The sequence below is a fragment of the Nilaparvata lugens genome, chromosome X, assembly GCF_014356525.2.
Source record: "Nilaparvata lugens isolate BPH chromosome X, ASM1435652v1, whole genome shotgun sequence".
NCBI classification, from domain to species: domain Eukaryota; kingdom Metazoa; phylum Arthropoda; class Insecta; order Hemiptera; family Delphacidae; genus Nilaparvata; species Nilaparvata lugens.
Genome location: NC_052518.1, coordinates 49,017,377 through 49,034,925, shown reverse-complemented (window position 1 = coordinate 49,034,925; position 17,549 = coordinate 49,017,377). Strand labels below are relative to the sequence as shown.

General features: G+C 34.4%; 2 protein-coding genes across 3 annotated transcripts in view; one reads left to right on the top strand and one right to left on the bottom strand.

The window, feature by feature from the left end:
- LOC111050394 (carboxypeptidase D) overlaps nt 1-17,549 on the bottom strand; it is a 296,777-nt gene that overhangs the window by 126,083 nt on the left and 153,145 nt on the right. The gene's annotated exons all lie outside the window — the stretch shown is intronic.
- Nucleotides 6,863-16,658, top strand: LOC120354325. The gene is made up of 2 exons (XM_039441294.1): nt 6,863-7,395; nt 16,506-16,658. Exons 1-2 carry the CDS (start codon nt 7,081-7,083, stop codon nt 16,518-16,520), a joined length of 330 nt encoding a protein of 109 aa, XP_039297228.1. The 5' UTR covers nt 6,863-7,080; the 3' UTR covers nt 16,521-16,658.

Below are 17,549 nucleotides of genomic sequence, written 5' to 3'. Positions count from 1 at the left end.
CCTGATGGTGTTATTACATACAGAATGTGTATTGATTTTAGAGAAATTAACAAAATTACAGTTCCAGAAGTATGGCCTTTACCTGATATCCACGAGACATTAGATTCATTAGGAGGATTTGCTACCTCCTAACAACACTTGATTTCACAGCACTTGATATGAATTCTGGATTCTTCCAAATCAAAATGCACCCTGAGAGTCAAGAAAAAACTGCTTTCAGTACTCCTGATGGACATTATGAATATACAAGAATTCCAATAGGACTTATCAATTCACCAGCAGTGTTTCAAAGACTTGTAGACTCTACCTTGTTAGGATTGAAAGGAAAAGCATGCTTACCGTACATGGATGGTATTTTAATATTTAGCCCTACAATAGATCAGCACACTGAAGATATTGCCCAAGTATTGGATAGATTCACAGAAGTCAATTTGAGTGATCAATTGAAAAAATGTCAAATTGCTAAGCCAGAAATAAGTTTTCTAGGTCACATAGTCAACAGGGATGGAATCAAGCCATGTCCTAAGAAAATTGAGGCAATCAAAAAAGAGTTTCCTCGACCTTAAAAATGAAAAAGAAATCCATGGTTTTGTAGGTTTATGCAGTTATTACAGAAGACATGTTCCAAAATTCGCCGAAATCGCCAAACCGCTTACAAAATTAACTAAAAAGAATCAACATTTTGACTGGAATGAATAAGAATAAGAATAAAAATATTTTTATTGCCGTTAAACAAACTTAATTGCAATAGGCTACGTCAAATATACAGTCAGTTTTTTAAAAATACTATGTATACATATAATTAAATATTCTTAATAATACAATAAATAATATAATACTACTATAATAATACCTATAATGAAATACAGTCTAATTCTTTAGAGATTATTATTTTTGAATTGTATTTGTGTCAGATACTAGGTATTCATTTATATTATAAAAAGGGTGGTTCTTTAACCATCTTTTTAAAACATGTTTAAAAGATTTTTCCGGCAGATTCCGCACCCATAGAGGAAGTTTATTGAACATCAGTCGTCTCTGATAAAGATGACTCTTGTGAGTTTTTGATAATCTAATTTGAGGAATAGCAAGATCTGATCGATTTCTAGTGTTATATGAGTGTCCAATACTGTCATACTTATAGAGATTATTTTTTACTTGCATTAAATTGTTATAGATGTATAATGTTGGCACTGTCATGATTTGAAATTTTACAAAACTGTCTCTACATGATTCTCTTGGCTGAAGATTGTCAATAATTCTTATTACTTTCTTTTGAAGAATGAGTACCTTTGTGGCAGTGCTACTATTTCCCCAGAGTATAACTCCATATGCTAACAAGGAGTGAAATAGACCAAAATAGGCTGTTAAAAGTACATCTGAACTTACACAGTATTTCAATTTTCTCAAAAGATATGTCACTCTAGACAGTTTTCTGCACAACATATTCACTTGCTCCCTCCATGTTAATTTACTATCAATATAAAGACCTAGAAGCTTAACAGCTTGATTTTCATTTTCATTATTCAATGAGAAATATATTAGTTCTGTCTTATCATCATTAATTACAAGTTTATTCGCTTCAAGCCAGGTTTTGGATACTTGTATACATTCTAATAGCTTTGTCTTAACATCTGACATATTCTTATGAGAGCACATTAATGTAGTATCGTCTGCATACAGTATAGGCAAGCCTAACGGGATCACACCACAGTGAATGTCATTAATAAATATTAGGAAGATGGTATTTCTTGCTTGGTTTTATTTTTACATGATTCTGTTTTTATGATATTCCAAGCTGTTTTGCATTTATTTTTTGAATTTCGAATACAATTATCATTAGCTTTAATTTTAGATTTTGCAATCGTTTTTTTATAATCTTTTTTGAATGCTATGTATCGCTGCCTATCATCCTCATCACTGCTTGATTTCCAGTTGTTATATAAGATCAATAACATAACTCTCATATTAGCAATAGTTTCATTGAACCACGCATTTTTTTGTTTATTTTGTGGCCTCATAGTATAGCTCACCACCGGACAACAGCCATTGAAATTGTTCACTATCATATCCATGAATTTTTCGAAAGCATCATTGACATTCTCTATACAATACAAAGGCGTCCAGTCAACATTCCTGAGACTCTTCTCCAGTTCATGTAATTTAAAATCATTTATTATTCTCTTAGTTTCAATTGATTTACCAGTTTTTGGTTCATTTTCTGTAATGGGAAAATCTAACCATATTCCAGCGTGGTCGGACAATACGCCCTCCTCCAACATACTGACTTTATAAGAGCCAGGCTGTAGATTCGCCGCAATATTGTCCAAACACGCCTTACCTCTTGTAGGCAAATTATTTACACAGAACAAATCAAAAGTTCTGAGAAGGTTCAAAAAATCTCGACTTTCAGCCCTTGCATTGTCTAAAATATTTACATTGAAATCACCTGTTAGAAAGATATATTTGAATTTTTTATTAATGATAAAGTTCATGAGATTCTCTAGACTGTAGAAAAATTCTCTGACGTCACTATCGGGTGTTCTATAAATATAAATCACAACTATACTTAGTTCAGTCAATTTTACTGCTGATGCTTCACAAACAAAATCCCTACCGTAAGCAGTGAGATCAATGGTTTCAAATTTGTTTCCCTTCTTCACATAGATTGCCGATCCACCATGCGACCTAGGCGGCTCTCTACAGTAGAAACTCCCTAGACTAAAATTCTCTGGTACATAAAAACCTATTTCGTCATTTGTCGTCCAGTGCTCACATACGCATACAATATCTGCTGCTTTGGTGAGTAGATTAACCTCCAGTATCCCCAATTTATTTCTTATCGATTGAGCATTTGTGAGAAAAATAGTTAAATCCATAACACGCCGGTTGTTTTTCCGTTTATTTAATTTTGCAGTCACCTGAGAGTTTGAAACTTTATTGTCCAAAGTTTGAAGAATTTGAAACCGCTTTTCAAAAGTTGAAAGAAAAACTAATCACAGAGCCGCTACTTATTTATCAAGATTTCTCAAAAGAATTTATTCTTAGCACAGATGCCAGTAATTTCGCAATTGGATCAATTTTAGCTCAGGAAATTAATGGAGTTGAACCTGTTATTGCATATGCATCTAGACAACTCAATTCAGCTGAACAAAATTACAGTGTAACAGAGCGAGAGCTATTAGCAGTTGTGTGGGCTGTTAAATATTTTAGATGTTACCTCTATGGTCGATCATTCACTTTATATACTGATCATAGTGCTATCAAGTGGCTTTTGTAATTGAAAGATCCATCAAGTAGACTAACCAGATGGGCTTTGAAGTTGGCTGAGTACGATTATAAAGTAATTCACAAGCCTGGTGTTAAACACTCAAATGCAGACTGTTTAAGCAGAGTTATATACAAGAATACAGTTGAGAATCTTCCATTGTTAGGCTTGGAAATCATAAGAGAGAAGCAGAGAGTAGACGAAGAGTGTCAGCGCCTTCGAGAGTATCCTAGTTTCAAATTGAGTCCAGAAGGGATCATTCACTTCAAGAAACATGATAAGAAGTTGATTGTTATACCAAGAAGCCTTCGAGAGAAAGTTATTCGTCTCCACCATGATCTTCCTCATGCCGGTCATGGGGGCATTAAGAAAACAATTGTAAGAATTCAAGAAAAGTTTTATTGGCCTAAAATGAAGAATGATGTAACTATATGAAAAATCAAGATGACTGGGATGAGTTGCTTCCCATGGTGAATATGGCATACAATTCGCAATCAATTGGATACACACCTTATGAGATGGTATTCGGAAAGAAAATGAGAACACCGCTTGAAGCTGATCTCACATTAACTGAAGATACAGAGATTTATTCGAATTATATAGAAGATCTTAGAAGTAGATTACAAACTATAAAAGAAATATCAGTTGAGTGCCAAGAGAAGGCAAGGAAAACACAGAAGAAGCAGTACGACAAAAAGTCTAAAACAAGTGAATATCGTGTAGGACAAAAAGTTTATTTCTATGTACCACAAATTAAAAGAAAGAGAGTGAAGAAATTGTCAAAGCTATGGAGAGGACCGTATCGAATTGTAGAAATTAAATCGAAACTGAATGTAGTATTGAGAGTAAGAGGAAAGAACGTAGTTGTAAATGTAAACAGAATAAAACCAGCCGTGTACTATGAGAAAGCTGGAAATGAAGTTCGAGAAGGAAACGATCCAGAAGAAGAAGAGGAAGAAGATGAAGAAAAAAAAATAGAAGTCAATGAGGAAAACGAAGAAGAGCAAGATGAAGACGACGACGATAACAATGACGAAGTAAGAGAAGAAGAAGAATATGATGAAAATGAATCAGATAACGATGCAAACTCGAAACACAAGAGAAAAAGGAAAAAACCAAGAAGATATAACGATTATGTAGTGTATTGATTATGTCCATGATTATTGAGATATAAATATATATTGTATATTAAATGTAAAAGAATGACCCCATACGATAGATTATTCATTTATTTATTCAATTATAATATTCAGTAGGAAGTTTATATAAGTCGAAGTTTATTTTTATTATGGATATTTATTTTGTATTACTTCAAGATGATAACTTTAAATGTTGATGAGAAAGAATTAAAGCAAGTTTACTTGAGACAGGAACAAAAATAAAGAACTAAAACACGGTGTGAATGATTATAGTATGTTGAGTAAATATGGAGTGTGAAAGTGATGGCCAGTGAATGTTGATGATTGTGGAAGAATGATTTGTGTGATTGAAACTAATAATAAGAAACTAAACATGTCCATGGGAAAACTAATGAAACTTTGATTCACTAATTTTGTGAATGAAAACGAAATGCATAATATTCTATTATTGTAGAATTTTCATGTCTTGCTTTATTTCACACCAAATTAACTATGAACACTTGAAATATATTTATACCTTAATCTATTATTTTATTTTAAAATTAATTTAGGAGTTGAAAATTATTTTGAAAGTAATATTTTAGAATTAGTCTTTAACCTATTCTACGATTATCTCTAGCCTATGATACTGATATTACAGGAAAAATTCTGGTGTGGACACTTTTGATCATCGTAGTTTGGATGGAAAATGCGAAAGGATGGATCAAGGAATAGCTTTTGAAAAACTACAAGAAACTATTATTTCTGAAAACGAATGGAGGATTGTGTTAGACTTTGACATGTCCGAAATGCAAAGTGAAATTACGATTATGGGAAATATGTACGATAATTTATTAGTTTTTAAGAATATGAGTAAAAAAGTTTGTGTAGAAAATGTTGAGTTTGAATACGATAGGGTGTACGGTAGTCATATGAAACTGATGTAAATGATTTGTTCAAGCTCTTACCAGAAAGTGATAGAACTAAACGAGGACTAGTTAATGCTGGGGGATACATGCTTAAATGGCTCTTTGGAACGCCTACTACTGATGATTTGGACCATGTAAATTCCAAAGTTGAAGAACTAAAAGAGCTTAATGGAATTTTGCTAAGCTCTAGGCAAACACAGCTAACATTAATGAAGGACATGAACTCAAAACTTATTCTAGATACTAAGGCAATCAATGAGATAATGACTAAATTGTCAATTGCACATAATGAATTTGCACCTTCAGACGATAGCAAACTTGCTGATGATATGATGTCACAGTTTCTCTTCGATTTAAAGTTCACTACTATGCTGCGAAATTTAGATTAAACTATTGACGAGGCAAAGCTTCGAGTTATTGAATTTAGACAAGCATTAGAATTAGTAAGTGCAGGAAGAGTTAGTAGTAAACTGTTAGCTCCCCCTGATTTTGTAAATATACTTGGTAATATATCGAATGTTATACCACCTCATCTGAAACTTGTAATTCCTGTAAATGAGGAAGATCTTTCTATGTACTATGATTTATGTACAGCACAAGCTGTTACTACCCCATCAGGGATAAGATTATTTTTTACAGTTCCCTTGAGTTCGATGGATAGACAATTCAAAACCTATAAAGTCGATGCGATTCCACTTTATCAGCCGCAGCTGAAACACTGGCTCAAGTGGAAAGTCGAACATGAATATGTTTTCATATCCAAAGATAGACAATACTATGCACCAGTTACACATGATACTCTGAATTTCTGTAGGAAAAGTTTCTTCTATTTTTGTCAAAATTCTATAACTGTATAACACCGTTAATGGGTGTATATTTTCCTTGTTTATGTCTTCGGAATCTGCTGTGACCGTATGTCCTAGAATACTAGTAAAAAACATCACAAATCCATTTTTAATCCAAAACGGAAATGACTGGATTTACAGCGTTTCAGAGCCGTATGAGATAGTTTTAAATTGTTTCGAATTAAGTGAATTATCGTTCCCCAAACAAGAAAATTCTGAAGTTATTTTAAATCAATCAGGAATGATAAGAAACATTGCAAAATGCGACGTTTTTGGGAAAAATGGTCGAATATTTTCAAGAATAAAGGGCAATCTCAGATACCAACGTAACATAACACATTTACATATACCAAAAATCACAAATATGATGCTAGCACACGAGAAAGAGAAACTGATCAAACAAAATTTAACTTTCGAAACGTTGAAAGAAATAAGGGAGAGTCTTGCTGATAGTCACATCAGCATTGGTTTAGAAAAACTATTAATGTTTGAGCACAAGAATAATCTAAGTCTAGTATTAGGAAATTCTCATTTCTTACTTTATTTAGTGATATGTACAACAAGTATAAGCTTGATACTGGTCGTAGTTTTTGTGCTGTCTCGCAGGAGTGCCTTTTGCGAACGGACAGAGAGGCCAGAGCAACAGAGCCACAGGCACACCACCATCCGAGTTGAAGATCATTAGTAGGCCACACAGTTCTATCTGAGAGTTGGCTAGAGGCAGTCGCTAATCGTTTCTCTCTCTTATCAGCTACCGTTCAGGTTATGAATCGTTAAGTTTCGTCGGTCATCCTTCTTCGCCTGCCGGTTTTTGTAAAATTATTTATTGATTCGTAGAATCCAAATATATCGCTTACGTGATCCTATTACAGTTCATACATATCTTACGTTACCTTTTCCGAGACCTTTGTCAAATAAAAATGAGTATGTGTGCGGAGTGCAGTTTGCCGGTCGTTAGGTCGGGCAGAAACTCATCGATATTGTGTTCGGAGTGCGGTTCGATTTACCATGGAAAATGTATTCAAAGTGGGTCAGACAGACCTTTGAGTGAGGCTGAACTCGAGATCTTGGCAAAGGGTGCTTGGAAGTGTGGGGGCTGTATGGTGGGAATTCGGCTTCAACGTGGTGCTGGCCCAAATTCGACTCCTATCAAGACCCCTGGTGCGGGGTTCGTTACTCATTCCTCGGGCTCTGTGGATCCAAATAGTTTGTCCCTCAATGACTTCAAAACCGATGTCATGAACTGTCTTAAAGAACTGCAGGAATCTTTCAATTTGTGTAATCAAAAACTCGACAACAATGCTAGTATTTTACACACGCAAGGAAACCTGATAGCAGTGCAACAAGAATTAATTAGGGCCCTGCAAAGTGAAAATGAATCTTTAAAACGAAAATTTGGTGTTCTGTCCATACGTACGGACGATCTGGAACAATATGGGAGAAGAAATACTTTGGAACTACATGGCATTCCAGTTACGGCTGAAGAGGACGTTTCAAAAGTAGTGCTCGAAACATGCAAAGCTGTGGGTGTTGAGATAAGCGACGAGGCGATAGATACCTACCATCGTCTTAAAAAACGCCCGGACTCACGAAACCTGCCACCAATTATAGTCAAGTTTGTACGACGCACAATCACCCACCAAATAATGCAACAAAAACGCAGCGTGAAAAAGTTATCAACAAGCCACATAGGAATGCAAGGTGAGATCCAATAGTATATATCAATTTCTCTCTGACTGCCCAACGTAGGTTCTTGTTATCCAAAGCCAGAAAATTACAGAAGGAATTTGGTTTCAAATATGTTTGGGTGGACAAAAATGGCTCTGTCAAGATAAGGATTGTTGAAAAGGGCAGAATCTACACGGTAAATTGCGAAAAAGATTTGTGCGACGTGCCAACTACAAACATCTGTTGAAATATAAAGTATAAATTAATTCTTGGTTAGACTTGATTCAATAACATTCCGTTAAATGATCTCTTTTGCATTAGGGCGTTCAAAGACAATTTTATTTATAGGGCTTACCTTAGTAAGTCTAGGTTTCAAATTTTATATTACAGTCCTTTCTTCATTCTTATTATTTCATTATCTATTTAAGTGTTTCATGAAAACTGACCGATTACAAAAATAACTTATTCTGTTACGGTAATTAATCAACAAATGATAACAATATCAACAAAAACACAATACTATCTCTTTTCATGTAGGTACGTTGCAGTTTTAAAGCAATCAAATTTTTATTTTCTCATCTGAAATGTATCCTAATATGTTTCAATAATCAATAGTAATGAATCCATTATCTACAGTAGATCTATATTTTGTTTGGATAGATTATAAATATGCTAGGCTATATTGGAGTGTGATTAGTTTTTCTTTCTTTAAAACAGAAGTTGTTTTTTTTTCTCAATGATAATATTTTGTGTTGGTCTTATCATATCATATTGTAACTCTTTTATGTCTATTCATCTCTATTAGTAGTCTCGAGCATATTATTGCAATAGCTCTATATTAAACATTTGGTATTGGATGGGTGTTTCAGCGTGATCATTTCCGAATATTATCAATTTTTGTTTTGCGGTATAAGAGCGTAATGTGGAGAGACACTAAATTCTTTAAGACTGCTTCTCAGTAAATAATAAACTAATCTTATCAGCTGTAGTGATTTCTACAATAAGCAGTATTTCGGGAAAGCTCATAACAATTCACCAAGCTGCTAAGCTATGTTCTGTATTATTTTATATTATTTTCTTGTTCTCTCTCAATATAGCCCAATCAAATAGTACATCGGACCAAACAATAATTAAGGTAATTGATTTCATTGTTTTAATCGGTCCATTTGGGTATTAGTAAGAGTAATCTATGGTTTCCCACCAAAATTTCTGAAGGAATAACTTTTGGCAGCCTGAAAACCAAGAAATGTTGGTACTTTTTTCAGTTTTTTTCACGATATCTCCAAAACCAATTGTTCAATCAATATTTTTGCTCTATTCTTTTTTGAAGAGAATTAAATTCTCTACAATTTTTATTGCCTAAGTGTTTTTCTATCTCCAATAGGGAGCGAGTTATAGCTCGTTGAAAATTGTTAATTTTTTTCAACTTGGCGAAAAATCGCTAAATCAATGATTTTTCCTTTTCACTTCTTATAAAGTGGTATTTGGTATTTTTTTATCGTAATTAGAGCATTACTAAGTTGTCAATACAATCACTAATGATAGAGTTGGAACAAAAAAGGTATATTTTGGGGTGGTGATTTAATTTATGAGACTCATGATTTGGCGCTAACTTCTTTTGGGTGAATTCAGACCAACTGCTAATTGCTAAAAACGGTCATTGTTGGAAATGAAAAGTGCACGTTATACAGTGTTATAGTGTGAAAATTATAAAGTATTCACTAGAGTAGATTTCATAAAAATAGTCCTATTGAGGATGAAACAGCAGAGTGCCTCCTCAACACCCCCCCCCCTCCACCTTTAAACACCAAACGACGTTAAAAGTTCATCAGGTTTAAATATGAAATATGAATGTACTTTTATTTATAATCAGCTGATTTGGCAACGTTGCATCAACTCTCACAGGACTATAAACTCACTTTTAGGTATATCGTCTATCTCCAATAGGAAATGAGTTATATCTCGTCGAAAATTGATAATTTTTTCTACTTTAAGAGAAATTGCTAAATTCACGTTTCATTTTTCATTTTTTCCTCTTTTCAAGTCGTCTATGGTATTAATTTATCGTGGTAATGGTGTTATCATGCTGCTCATAAGGTCAGTGACAATCTTACTGGCTCTTAATGCATGAAAAATGAGATAGTTTTTTTATTGTAAAGGAGCCAAGTCAGCTGTCATTTGGGGTTCCCAGAGGAATATGGCAGAAGAGGGATGATGTGTGTGGTTAAAGATAAGATTAGATTAATTCATTCAAATAGATAACATAGTATTTTTGCTTGGATCCTAGATTTCAATAATAAGTGAAATAAAAGTTATTTTACTATAAATTACACAGAAAGTTATATAAACTTCTAGAATTCAACGAAATGGTGATGAAATGCTTGCTAAATCTACAATAATAATTTTTATGCCTTTTCACCCCAATCCTACAGCCACATACTCTCCATTTACACCATAAGTGATTGTGACACAACATCTGCCTTTTTCGGCCGAAGAAAATTGAAGTTATGCTCTACACTCAAAACCCACCCATAACTGGAGGACACAGTAAGCATTTTCAACAAACCTAATGGAACCCAACAGGAGGTGGTGGATGCAGGAGAAACTTTTCTAAAGATTCTGTACAGTGGTGCGAGACTTAACCCTCAACCAGCTCTCTGTCAAATCTGCTTCTTGGAGTGAACATAGCCTCCCAAGACTTCAACCAACTGAGGATGCTGTACGTCATCACTTCTGCCACTGTTACCACCTAATCCAATCTTGACAGCAAGTTAAAACATGTTGGTGGTCTGTGAGTGGTGATGGCAGTGTTCTTCAGCACACAGCAGCCTGCACCAGAGTCTCTTCAGCACATTGTGTCCTGCTAATGTAAGACTGGATGCAGTAGGGCATATATATGCATCAAAGCAGGACTGAAATGTTCACCCATCTGCAAAAATTGCGATGGGGTAAACTGCGAAAATATGGTGGTGGCAAACCTTAAGAATGAAGATGACCTGTCCCCGGACTCTGGCAACCCTAAAAATGATGACAGTGAGGCCGGCAAAGCACCAGAGCACCAGGAGATAAACAACAAACAACCTGGCCCATCCAAACGTCCACAGAGGCAGCAATAATAGGTATGACTTCCTCAAAACTGGAGTAACCACTAGAGTAGATTCTATAGTTCTTACTGGAGTAGGGACTATTTACCTAAGAGTGAATTTATAGTCCTGTGAGAGTTGATGCAACGTTGCCAAATCAGCTGATTATAAATAAAAGTACATTCATATTTCATATTTAAACCTGATGAACTTTTAACGTCGTTTGGTGTTTAAAGGTGGAGGGGGGGGGTGTTGAGGAGGCACTCTGCTGTTTCATCCTCAATAGGACTATTTTTATGAAAACTACTCTAGTGAATACTTCACCCAAAAGAAGTTAGCGCCAAATCATGAGTCTCATAAATTAAATCACCACCCTAAAATATACCTTTTTTGTTCCAACTCTATCATTAGTGATTGTATTGACAAGTTAGTAATACTCCAATTACGATAAAAAAATATACCACTTTATAAGAAGTGAAAAGGAAAAAAAAACATTGATTTAGCGATTTTTCGCCAAGTTGAAAAAAAATTAACAATTTTCAACGAGCTATAACTCGCTTCCTATTGGAGATAGAAAAACACATAGGCAATGAAAATTGTAGAGAATTTAATTTTCTTCAAAAAAAAATAGAGCAAAAATATTGATTGAACAATTGGTTTTGTAGATATCGTGAAAAAACTGAAAAAAGTACCAAAATCTCTTGGTTTTCAGGCTGCCAAAAGTTATTCCTTCAGAAATTTTGGTGGGAAACCATAGATTACTCTTACTAATACCCAAATGGACCGATTAAAACAATAAAATCAATTACCTTAATTTTTGTTTGGTCGGGCCGCATTATAATGACTATTTGACTGGGCTAATAAGCTACTCTTTGTTTACGGAATTGATCCGCATCGCTCAGCTAAGCCACTTTTCGCTGATAAATCTAATCTTTTGAGAGCTAAATAATTGTTATCTGCACTGCTTCCCACTGTTTGTTTTGACCTATTCCCTACCAAAAGTTACAAAGGGATAAAGAGTCAATGTTGTCTTTGGTTATTCACGTATATTGAAAATGACCATTGATTAAAAAGAATGTTTTCAAGTGAAAACAAATAAAACATAAAATAATTTCTATTCTTCACTCTCCATTGTACAATACCGTGATTTAATTTTGTCACCGGTAGGCTGAGGTGGCCGACTTATGATTCTTCAACCTAAATCTCAATTTTCTACAAAAATTACATTTCTATTTCTACTATTTTTCCTCTCTTCCTTTTTCCTTTTCAGTAATAGAGTACATTTCATTTCAATTTGAAAAATATTCTCATAAATGTTTTTCGCGGACGATGAATCCGATGAATTAAATCTAAATGATAGTATTACTTTTAACAATGGCCTCATGCTGGAGCAATATTTTGATGTTATTCACTGAGATCAGAATTTTGTAGAATAGCTCATAGAAGTGGTGGTGTATGTATATTCACTAGCAATGCTAAACATACCCAAACTTATGAACTGGATTTTGTTAAGAGATTTTCTGTTGAGATGGATTTAGAGGTGACGGGACTAAGGTTAAAAATTGATGATCGATTTGAGGTAGCAGTGCTAGGTATCTATAGGTCACCAAATGGAGACTGGCAAAAATTTTGTGAGCTGCTCCATACACTTTTGGAAATTACAACCGCTCGTTTCACAAATGTTATAGTAGTAGGAGATTTCAATACCGATTTTGCCAGGCAGGATAAAATGACAGAGGATATTAGAGATATTATTAATATGAATAATTAAGAAATTAAGGTCCACGAATATACAAGAGTAACTCGAACTTCACAGACAATTATTGATAATATCCTCACAAATATAGAAGGTTGTAATGTCAGGTTAGGTAGCTCAGATCTATCACATCATAACTATCAAATTTTAGATGTTAAGTTGCAGGGCCAGAATCCAAGCAGAAAAAAAATTTTGTGAAAGAAATTCAGCAATATGAGCTAGGAAATATAAATTGTTTGAAGCAGGAACTGCTTCAAGAAAATTGGAGTAGTGTTTATAACAGTTGTAACCTAAATTACAAATATAAGCAATTCATTGATACTCTAAGATTTCACATTAGTGTATGCTGTCCGATAAAAAAAGTCAAAGTAAAAAGTAAATTAAACAAAGTAGATGAATGGATAACTGAAGATATTCTTACTCAAAGAAATATTGTTAGGGAAGCTTATGAGGAATTTAAATTAGTGAGGGATGTTCCGAGTGAAGTCAAATACAAATGTCTAAAGAAAAACTATGCAAAAGAAGTGAGGAAAGCTAAGTGTAAGAAAACAGCTGAAGTATCAACAACTAGTACCAATTTTAACTCTGCTGTTTGGGAGGTAATTAATAGAAATAGGAGAGCAGCTCAAAAAGATACAGTTACCAATGTCCCTAGGATAATCGATGAACATGGAAATTATATGGATGATAGTATAGACATTTGTAACTTTTTCAATAAATATTATCAACAGGTTGCATATAATCTCCAAAAGTCACTGAACACTAATACTTATAATACAACTACATTAAATGCTGAGCCAATTGAAAAGGTATTTAAATTTCATCCATTATCAAGAGATGAGTTGTCAAGAATAATAAAAAATTTTAATAACAAAAAAACAGTAGGATTGGATGGGGTCTCAAGCAAAATTTTAAAAGAATGTGAAAATGAAATTACTGGACCCTTTATTGCATCTCCTTAATACTTCACTAGAGCAGTTATTTTCCCTGATGATCTGAAACAAGGAAAAATTTTGCCAATTTTCAAGAGCGGTGATTCTGAAAGAGTTGGAAATTATAGACCCATTAGTATTCTAAATGTAATAAGTAAAATTTTTGAAAGAGTAGTTTTAAATAGGTTATTGATGCACCTGGAAGAAATTAATTTCATATGTGATGAACAGCATTGGTTCCAGAAAGGGAAATCTACTAAGACTGCAATAGTATCCCTTGTTGAAAGACTAATAGATATAATAGATTCAGGTGAGAAGGCAGCCGCAATATTTCTTGATTTATCCAAAGCTTTTGATTGTGTGAACCATAGAATATTATTGGAAATACTAAAAACTGTAGGTGTGAATGGTATAGAACTAAAATGGTTTGAATCATATCTCATAGGTATAAACCAGTGTGTTGAGCTTACCAAGGTGGATGGGAATGAAATAGTAAAAATTAAATCTCAAAAACTGGAGGTCCAGGCTGGAGTACCTCAAGGCTCAATTCTGGGTCCCTTACTGTTTCTGTTGTATGTGAACCAATTACCAAAAGAGTTAAAAGATCACAGAGCTCTGTTGTTTGCTGATGACACATCGCTTATCTTTAACAATTATTTATTAGATAGTCTAGAGAAATAAATGCTTTTACTGGAGTACAGTCAATTGTCCAATTCTTGAAGCAAAGGCAATTAACAATAAATAGTAAGAAATGTCAATTCCTACAATTCAAAAGTAAATATAATTCAGTAGAGGATAGAGAAATAAATGTGTTTGTAGAGGAAAATGAATTAGACCAAGAAGAGAGAGTAGCATTCTTGGGAATTTTATTGGACAGGAAATTAACATGGCATCCTTACATTGAGAGGATATGTAATAAGATATCATCTGGGGTATTTGTCCTGCGGCAGCTTGCTAGGCTGAATGATAAAAAACTATTGTTAACTGCTTACCATGGACTTATACTATCTCATATTAGGTATGCTATTTTAGTATGGGGTAATTCATCTCAACAAAATATGGACAGAGTGTTTAATATTCAAAAGAAGGCACTCCGATGTATAGAGAAAGTGAATAGGTTAGACTCTTGTAGGCCTTTATTTAAAAAGCTTGGTCTATTAACTGTGCCATCTTTGTATGTATATGAAGTTGAAATGCATGTGAAAACGGAATATGGAGTGTATATGTGGTGTGATCCAGAATTCAGATGTTCATGAGTATAATACACGAATCAGAGCAGATTATCATATAATGGGTCACAATAGTAGGTTATTTGAACAAAAACCAGATTATATTGGTAGGAAATTTTATAACAAGCTACCTCAAATCTTGAAAAGTAATGATGATTGATGATTTGAAGATTTTCAAAAAACAAATGAAAAAATATTTAGTTGATAGAGCTTTTTATAGTGTACAAGAATTCCTTTCAAACCTAAACTAGGTTGAACTACTTAGTGTTAGAATTATTATGTAATAACATGACTTGTCTTATACTCCATGACTGGAGTCTTTAGGACGTAATCTAAAAAAAAAAAAAAATGCTTTTACAATAAGTAATAAATTTTGTATTTTACAGTTGAATATACACAGTTATAGAAGAAACTTTGATGAATTTTCAATATTATTAGATAGTTTTAAAGTTATTAAAATCAATTGTATTGTTTTGACTGAAACGTGGTTAGATGATGATGAGTCTGTGATGCGGCTCCCGGGTTATGATGTCTATCGCTCTGGAAGTAAACTCAATCAGAATGATGGTGTGGTAGTGTACATTGACAGTTCACTGTCAGTTTCCTCCTGTGAACAGCTGTGTCTGGGCGGGATCGCTAGCTGCCTGGCTCATACTTTACTTTTAACGGTGTGCCCTGCCACCTGTTGGCTGCCTATCGCAGTCCCAATACTGATATAAATCTTTTCACTGTTGCTCTCCGGAATTATCTCTTAAATTTGAATAATGATAGAAAAACCTTACACATTTTTTTGTGGCGATACTAATATTAATATTCTGGGTGTTGCATTGAGCTCCGTGCAGGAGGGTTACCTGGATATGATGTATGAGTTGGGTTTCATCAGCTTTATGAATCGGGTAACACGTCCTGCGGGGAGTTCATGTATCGATCACTTTTTTGTAAAAAATGATAGAAATATGGAAGTAAAATCTGCAATCATGGAAACAGCTATAACTGACCATTATCCGACATTTATTCAATTAGCTTCCGGGGTGCCTGTAGACTCGAAAAATTGTCGGCCAAACATACCTACATACAGAGTGACCCAGTGGAATAATGTTGCGGCCGATCTGTTAGAAAAAGATTGGGGTGGTATCACTGCTGTTACAGACAACGTTGATTACTGTGCTGATACTTTCATAAATGAAATTACATCAACAATCGAACGATTTACTCAAATAAAATTAGTTTCAGCCAGGAATAGAAAGATTAAACCATGGATTACACAGGGGCTTATTAATTCAATAAGACATAGAGACAAATTGAGCAAAAAGGTGTTGAGGCAGCCGTTTAATGTAGGATTGAAAGAGGAGTACAGGATTTATAGGAACGCACTCAATGTTGCTATAAAGAATGTTAAAATACATTATTATAAGGATAAGGTGGATAGTGTAGGGGGTGATTGTAGAAAATTTTGGTCTATAGTTAATGAGCTGGCTTGTAGGCCAGGTTCAGCTGAGCGATTCCCCTTGGCGCAGTTTCATCAGGGGGGCGCACCTTCTGATTTAGAAATAAAAGAAATAGGTAACTCCTTTAATAATTTTTTTCAAATGTAGGTGCTGAATTGGCTGATGCAATTCCTGAAAGGGGCCCTGAAGCGGTAAATGATGATGATTACATTGTTAATTCCACTTTCAGGCTGCAACCACTTGACGAACAGGACATCCGGGAGATCTTGAAGGGGATGCGTGGTGGCTCTGCTCCGGGGCTTGATAACATTGATTCAAAATTCATAAAAGAACACATTGACGTGGTGATTGAGCCTCTTCTTCACATTATTAATGTCAGTATCCGAACAGGCCAGTTTCCAAATGCTTTTGAAATGGCAAAAGTCATTCCTATTTTTAAATCTGGTACTAAAAATCTTATAAGTGATTACAGACCTATTTCTATGCTAAGCATATTTTCTAAGATCCTCGAAAAAGCAGTGAAAAACCAATTACAGAATTATTTAGAAACAAATAACATCATAGCAAATAATCAATATGGCTTTAGAATGGATAAAAATACATCACATGCTTTGTTTGATATAACAAAAGAGATCACGCAGAGGGTGGAAGATCGGAAACATGTTTTAATCACGTTTCTAGATCTTGCAAAAGCATTTGACTCTGTGGAGAGACTGAAGCTTTTGAGAAAAATGGAGCTCTATGGAATCAGAGATGGTTCATTGAGGTGGTTTGAGAGTTACTTCCAGAGCAGGAAACAGTCAGTTTATATAAATGGAATTGGTAGTGACTCTATGCCCGTTGATTATGGGGTTATACAAGGAAGCACCTTAGGTCCTATACTATTCCTAATTTATATAAATAATATAAGTAAAATGCAGTTGAATGGCAAACTGTTCCTGTTTGCCGACGATACTGCATTGGTTTCCTGTGGACGTACTGGCGGGACGCTTCCAGTGAGGCCTTAAAAGACCTTTCACATGTGAAGAAGTGGCTCGATCAAAATAAACTCACACTCAATGGTGTTAAAACCAAATATTTGCCAATATATTTTATGAAAAATTGTATGCCAGTTCAAGAATGTCTCAAGCTTCACTCATGTAATGACCACCTGTCACTTACCTGTAATTGTGAGACGCTTGAACAGGTGGAAAAATACAAATATCTTGGAGTCTTCATAGATTGCAGGCTTTGTTGGACTCCTCATATGGAATACCTCAAATGTCGCATTCGT